General features: G+C 40.0%; 1 protein-coding gene across 1 annotated transcript in view; it reads left to right on the forward strand.

Moving 5' to 3' along the window:
- The first annotated feature begins 1,365 nt into the window (after positions 1–1,365).
- The window catches only part of LOC134084929 (adhesion G protein-coupled receptor E1-like), a 17,242-nt gene continuing 11,107 nt past the window's right edge, over positions 1,366–7,500 (forward strand). The window contains exons 1-7 of the mRNA XM_062539911.1: positions 1,366–1,540; positions 4,181–4,258; positions 4,367–4,450; positions 4,757–4,897; positions 6,091–6,225; positions 6,688–6,825; positions 6,951–6,994. Of these exons, the coding sequence (XP_062395895.1) occupies positions 1,510–1,540; positions 4,181–4,258; positions 4,367–4,450; positions 4,757–4,897; positions 6,091–6,225; positions 6,688–6,825; positions 6,951–6,994 (651 nt within the window). The 5' untranslated portion in view covers positions 1,366–1,509. The remainder of the gene's footprint in view (positions 1,541–4,180; positions 4,259–4,366; positions 4,451–4,756; positions 4,898–6,090; positions 6,226–6,687; positions 6,826–6,950; positions 6,995–7,500) is intronic.

The following is a 7,500-nucleotide window of genomic DNA, read 5'->3' on the forward strand; positions in this document are numbered from 1 at the left end:
TTCCTCACGTAACTGTCACCTCTGCACTCTCTTTCTCTCAGTTATTTATGAATTTGGACGACAGTGTGAGTGATATATCACATACTGTATAGTGGTACTGTATGCTGTAGGTGTGATACAGTATAGTGAGGATACAGTGTGAGTGACATATTGCATAGTGATATACTGTGTGATACAGTATAGTGAGGATACAGTGTGAGTGATATATCACATATTGTATAGCGGTACACTGTAGGTGTGATACAGTATAGTGCGGATACAGTGTGAGTTATCTAGCACTATATCAGCACTCACTCAGATCTGGTGTTGGCGGAAAAAGTGAAATGTTGTGGAAAAACGTCTGACGTCCTCTTGAGTGACAGAGTACTGTAAGTCTCCATGACGCACACTCCCTGAGGCGCTGGCATGCTGACAGAAAATATGAAACATTTAAATCTGATGTTTAAAAGCGACACGACATTAACTCGTTTATTATTATTTATGATTATTTATTATTACTTTGCCCATTTAAAAGGAAGACTTTGAACGTCCCGGCTTTAAAAAGGCATCTTTTCCACAAGACACACACTAATTTAAAGTCCACCTCCACCACGTTTCTCTAGATGTTAAGAAATGTTACAAATTACTCAACCGATTTCTGCTTCAAATTGCACACTAGTGACGTCACGTGAAAGGAAATATGTTTTACAACTCAATGTTTGCTCTATGCGGCACAATGAGTGCCCAACAATGTACAGTCTACAGTTTAGACTTTACAGTGTGCTTATTTAAAATGGCTTCCTCTAAAAACATGTGAATCAATTGGCTGCGTCAAGCCTCTTCAGGATCATCATCATGATTGTCTGACTATGAATGAAAAATGATTAATTTCTCAAATTAGGCACAATAGAATGATTCATATCAGTTGCAGATGTCATGTTTTGTGAATGTGTGTGTGTGTGTGTGTGTGTGTGTGTATGTATGTAAAATTACAGGCATTTGTTTGGACACCATTACTTTTGTTATTCTATTGTTCAATACATTCATATTTTCAAAATATGTACCTCAAACATACACTTTGTGTGACTTTGCAAAACATTTTATACTATACAGTATGTAGGTGTGTCTCTGTATTTTGTGTGTGTGTGTGTGTGTGTGTGTGTGTGTGTGTGTGTGTGTGTGTGTGTGTGTGTGTGTGTGTGTGTGTGTGTGTGTATCTGTGTGCGCACGTTTGTGTGTGTGTGTGTGTGTGTGTGTGTGTGTTTCCGTTTGTGTGTGAGTGAGCTGCGCTGGTATGGTAAACCACACAGTCACCACACACATAGGGAGTGGTGCTCAGAGAAAAGGAAGATACAAAGACAGATATTGAGAGAGAGAGAGAGAGAGAGCAAGAGAGGGAGGGGTACATGTTCACAGATACTTCTTTATCCTCAGTCTCACTTTGCTTGTCGGAATACACACACAAGATTGGATTATCATCTGAATACGCCACCAAAACAGACCGTTTGAGGAACTTTTCCTCCTAATAAGATGAAAACTCAAGTTATTTTCCTGATATTAGGTGAGTATCAAAAACTGAGTTATTACATTAGAGTTTTCGACAGCTAGATTGTATCTTTTGAGTGGTGCACTTCACTGACACTGCACAATGACGTTTATTTAAATCTGTCTCCTGAACGGTGAACTTTTGTTTGTTTTCTTTTGATTGACAGTTAGGGTTGCTGAAGTTTAACGGTGCTCAAATAGCCGTGATCTAATGATTTAATTTCAGTTACAGTTATAAAGGGTTGTGACATGTTTTGTGTGTGTGTGTGTGTGTGTGTGTGCACATGCAAGGTTTGCATATGGACTATGGATATGTCATGTCTATACCAATATATTTGGATGACAGAAATGTCCCTATCAATATTTTAGTGAGCTCCTTCATATTGTTGTTGTTGTGAAGTCATATTCATTACTAAATTATCCATATCAAGAACGTGTCCTCATAAAGGGGACATTTCTCCAGGACAGCTGGTTTACAGTATGTCCCTACCATACTGTAGCTGGGACCAAACCTACACCCTTGTGTGTGTGTATCTGCTACTTCTGCTTTTAGCACTGAAGGCACAGGACGTGTGTGTGTGTGTGTGTGTGTGAGAGAGAGAGAGAGAGAGAGAGAGAGAGTGAAATAGAGCTAAAACGCTAAAGCCAAAAATCAAGGTTGAGAGATAGATAGATATATTAATTCAATTTAATTTAATTGCATTTTATTTTATTTTATTTTATTTTATTTTATTTTATTTTATCTAATTTAATTTAATTTAATTTAATTTAATTTAATTTAATTTAATTTAATTTAATTTAATTTAATTTAATTTAATTTGATTTGATTTAATTTAAAATAAAGATAAAGGCCATCAGTTAAATTACATTAAAGGAATTGTTGTTAGGCTATTTTTTTATTTTGTTTTCTTTAAAGCACATTTCACAAGAGCAGTACACTTCGACACCAGTGTAAAGGACCGTTCACACCAAGAACGATAACTATAAACAAATATCACTCTCATTTATATGAATGACCACGTTCACACATAAACTATAACGATAACGACATGAAGAAAGATATCGTTGGGCATCACGTTCAGAGCAATTTTGAGAATGATAAAAAGCTAACAGCCAATCAGAACTCATCACATTTTAGCCATCACATTTCTTAACACGAGGAGAGACTCTTTTATCGTTGGTCAGTGTGAATGAATCTATCGTTATGGCTTTAGTTATCGTTATAGTTATAGTTATCGTTCTAGGTGTGAGCAGCCCTTAAGATGGCATCATTAATATTAAGGCATCAGTATCAGTTTGCAGCAAAGATTCTATAGCGGAGCTCTCTAAACATGTTGGTTTGCAGCAGAGCCATATAGATACATGTATCTATGGCTCTGGTTTGCAGATGATTTTAGGGTTGCTAAGGAGCTTTTGTTAAATACTTTATCCTGTTACTAAGACAACAGTTCCTCCTTCCTTCTTGACAGTAACCACAACGGAAGTGTCAGACACAGTGACGCAGAACTTATTTGTAGGAAGTGCATGTTTTGAATGGAAAACTTTTTATAGATTTTTAACGAATTTCAACATCTGAGTTTCATGTAGACATGAACAGGATAACCTGCTGGGCTCTCATTTGAGTGATGGGCAAAGTACAACGAGAAATAAAGCTAATTAAATTAACTAGACAAAATACATATTCTTTTTCAATAAGACCTTCGCAACAAAACACTGATGAGTCAGCACAATGCTCCCACGTGTCATAAAATAGCTGTAGTTCATTTATTTGTTAATACAAGTTGCACTTTGCCTGCATTACAATTAAGGCCTGTGTCTCTCACAGCTTTGGGTCTGTAAAATGCATTAAACCGGGTTAGCCTATTGTATATGGCTGTAGCTCAATTTTTGTAAATTCAATTTCTGTAACTTCAGATTAACTCAGAGAGGCAGCACTGGAAAACACATTCTTTGCTGTTATTTATTGTTAATCACACTGTTAATTGTTGTTATTTATTGCTCATTTATGTATTACCTCAAATGCTATATGCAAATGTGCATGTCTGTCAAGAGCGTGCATGTGTGCATGCGGTTTACATCTGTTTACATCTATGACCCCTTTAAAGGTCATCATTGTTTACATCTGTTTACATCTTTGACCCCTTTAAAGTCCATCAGGGTTTACATTTGTTTACATGTATGACCCCATTAAAGGGTCATTGGGGTTTACATTTGTTTCCATCTGTTTACATGTATGACCCCATTAAAGGGTCATTGGGGTTTACATCTGTTTACATCTATGACCCCATTAAAGGGTCATCATTGTTTAAAGTACATCGGATTTGAATTAACTTACATTTCCCCCATTATTTATCCTGGTTCAAGAGCTATAGCTATTTGTTGTTTCTTGCATTGGTTTACCACTTACACATTTCCAGGCTTTCAAACCTTAAGTGCTATGACATATACAATGCGCGCGTGCGCGCACACACACACACACACACACACACACACACACACACACACATTCAGGACCAGTGAATCAGAGCAAAAGGAAATTATCCATATTAAGCCACAGTTAGAGGGTTGTGACATGTTTTGTGTGTGTGTGTGTGTGTGTGTGTGTGTGTGTGTGTGTGTGTGTGTGTGTGTGTGTGTGTGTGTGTTGACATCGTAGGCCTGTACTTGTGTGCCTGGGCACATGGAGAAGGTGGATGCAGTGAAGGTGAAGTCTTAGAGAATGATCATTGTGTAGGTAAGGATACTGGAGAGTCCACCACCTCGATTCAAACTACCTCATTACTATTGAACAGATGATCTGAGACTATTTAAACTAAACAGGCATGTGTCAAATTTGTAACAGAAGCTCAAGACAGCTCAAGACGAGGAGATTCTCCACAGAAAAGATGCGATGATGGCTTTGTCTTGACTGGTGAAGAGTGTACAGGTGAGGATGCTGGATGACCGCCGCACACATGACACACAATACCACATGATGACAGGGACAACTATAGGACTGCTTTCAAGTATACAACATTTCAAATATATGTGTAAATCATAGAATGTGGCTTGAAAGAGGGTTTGATTGTCTAAGTGCTATGTTGTCGATCATCAGTCTAGTGTGTGGACGAAGGGGATAAATCAGTTGTAAGGCAGGAGTGACAACCTGTTTTTTTTTAATTCATTATTGTTTGTGTTTATTTGTTTAACATATTCTTACGTCCTTTTTTGTTTCCATATGGCAACATCTCAGATAAAGATGAGTGTGGTGACTTTGTGACCCCAACGTGTGGACAGTCGTATCTTATCTGCATAAACACACCTGGCAGCTACCGCTGCATATGTTCAGAAGGGTTCAGGAACCATGGCGAGGTCGACACAGGCGCTTGTGAAGGTGAGTGTGTGATTCAGGCATGCTGTACACCAAGCTGAAAGCTTCAGCTGCTGGTCTGATCTTTTAGCCTTGAGACCATGACTCTGACTTTGCAGAGAGTCTAGCCTAGATCCATTGGCAAACGTTTACTTGCTGGTCGGTGGACGCTTGTCTGAAGTTTGAAATCATTGGAGTTCAATCACTAATGTTTGGTAATGACGTATGTTAACCACGGGGGACACAACGGTAGACCATGACTCTTAGCGTCTTTCCACGGGGCATTTTCGTAACGGTACGGTACGGCACGGTACGACTCTACCCTGTTTGAGAGCATTTCGACTGCGGATTAGCGGGTGGAGCGGTTACTATTTTTAGTACCTACTCGTACCTGTTTCAGAGGTGGGTCTAGTCTGGACTAGTCGATACTAAAATGTCACGTGAACAGTGCTGTCCACTGATTGGTCAGATAAATCATGTCATGCACGCAACGAAGGCCCAAGATCTTGACCAGTGCCACCACCAGTTTTATCTATGCACTGCTTGACTTGCTAGCTCGATGAGTTGCGATAAACGATAATAGTAACACAGGACACTCTCCACTCGTTCCGCTAGGACCATGCATTTAATTAGCCTACCTTTCACTGCCTTGCAATCAGTATTAAAACAGCTGTTTGTCTGTTTGTTAGCAAGATAACTCAAAAAGTGATAGATGGATTTCGATGAGTTTTTCAGGGAAGGTCGGACATGACCCAAGGAAGGAACGATTACATTTTGGGAGTGATCCATAATTCTGTCAGGATTCCGTCTGCGTTTATGTATTTAGCTTAGTGGTGTAATGGCATGGTATGGCCACGTGGTGGCGATCTGAATAGTTTAGGTTCAAATGTATGACAACCTAGGAAGAACAATGCAGGCGGAGGTAGCTGCGCTCTCTGAGTGCTTTTCTAGTTTAAATATATTTTCACAATATATTTCTAAAATAAACATAAAAATTCAAAATTGGGCAAAAGTACATTTTTGACACTTATTTCAATATTTTGTATATATATATTAGAAATGTAACATTCTTTACTAACATTTTCTGCTTTGCTACTTTACGGGGCTAATTCCCTTGATAACAGCAGCCTATACCATGGGCATGTGATGTTAATATTTGCAGTGTGTGTGTGTGTGTGTGTGTGTGTGTGTGTGTGTGTGTGTGTTTTCTGATGCAGATGTGAATGAATGTAAGGAGAAATCTCTTGATTGTGGGCAACACGGCACCTGCACAAACACACCTGGCAGCTACAAGTGCACCTGTCTTGAAGGGTTCAGGAACAAGAACAACGACACCAGAGCCTCTTGTGAAGGTGAGGGTGTGATTCAGGGATGGGGGTGAAAGACAACCCTGACCCTGTACTTCCTGTGCCCTGTACCCTGTAACCTGCATTTTTGCACAACATTCATTGCATTCATTGCACATGCTCGTCCGGCACTTTTTGTACAAACTAGCTACTTGACACCGGATACACTTGCCACTGCTCTTATTGTATTGTATTTATTGTATTTATTTTATGTGTGTCTTGTACAGTATGTATGTATTTGTCTATTTTATATATAACTTGGCATCAGTGTGGACAGCAATGAAAGCATCTAATTTCCTTGCTGTACAGTATATGACAATAAACACTTTGAACTTGAAATTGAAAGCGTGCAAACGTGGATTTTGGTGGAGTGCACATTTGTTTGCAGTCCATAAAATGAAGAGACTCGACAAATAGTAAGCACCTCCCCCATCCTTGTCTATTATACATTTCTCTCTATCTTCTCAGACATAGACGAGTGTAAAACTGACCCAGGCATCTGTGGCTCTAAATCTGAGGGCAACTGCACAAACACACCTGGAAGCTACACCTGTGTGTGTCGTCCTGGTCACAGTAACTATGGCAACACCAAGGGCAAGTGCACAGGTGAGTGGTTTCTCTCTATCCCACCAACCATGTGGGGCTAGCCCGTGCCATGACAGAGACAGGCAAGCAATATGTATTTAATTTTACCCATGATCCTTCACTCATGACCATTACTCATTTTTAAGAGCTCTCCTGTGACGGATTCCATGGCAGCGGCTCAGGTGGACAGGTACAGAAGAACAGCTTTTCTTTCCCTCATTTCTTTCCCTCAATCTCTTTCCGTTTTTCCCTTTCTCTTGCTTTCTTCTCTGACTGTACCTGTCTGACCCTACAATACCTGTCTGACTCTACCTGTCTGACCCTACAGTACCTGTCTGACCCTACAGTACCTGTCTGACCCTACCTGTCTGACCCTACAGTACCTGTCTGACTCTCTCCCCTTCGCATTAGATGGAGATCTCTCTGTCTCTCTCTCTCTCTCTCTCTCTCTCTCTCTCTCTCTCTCTCTCTCTCTCTCTCTCTCTCTCTCTCTCTCTCTCTATCCCACTCCCATTACATTGATCTCTAATGTCTAACCTTAACTGTCTCTCTCTCTCTCTCTCTCTCTCTCTCTCTCTCTCTCTCTCTCTCTCTGTCTCCTTAACTGTCTGTCTGTCCTCTGTGTCCGTCTGTCTGTCTGTCTCTCTGTCTCTCTCCGTCTCCTAACCTGTCCGTCTATCTGTCTGTCTGTCTCCT

The sequence above is a fragment of the Sardina pilchardus genome, chromosome 1 (assembly GCF_963854185.1).
Source record: "Sardina pilchardus chromosome 1, fSarPil1.1, whole genome shotgun sequence".
Lineage (NCBI taxonomy): Eukaryota > Metazoa > Chordata > Actinopteri > Clupeiformes > Clupeidae > Sardina > Sardina pilchardus.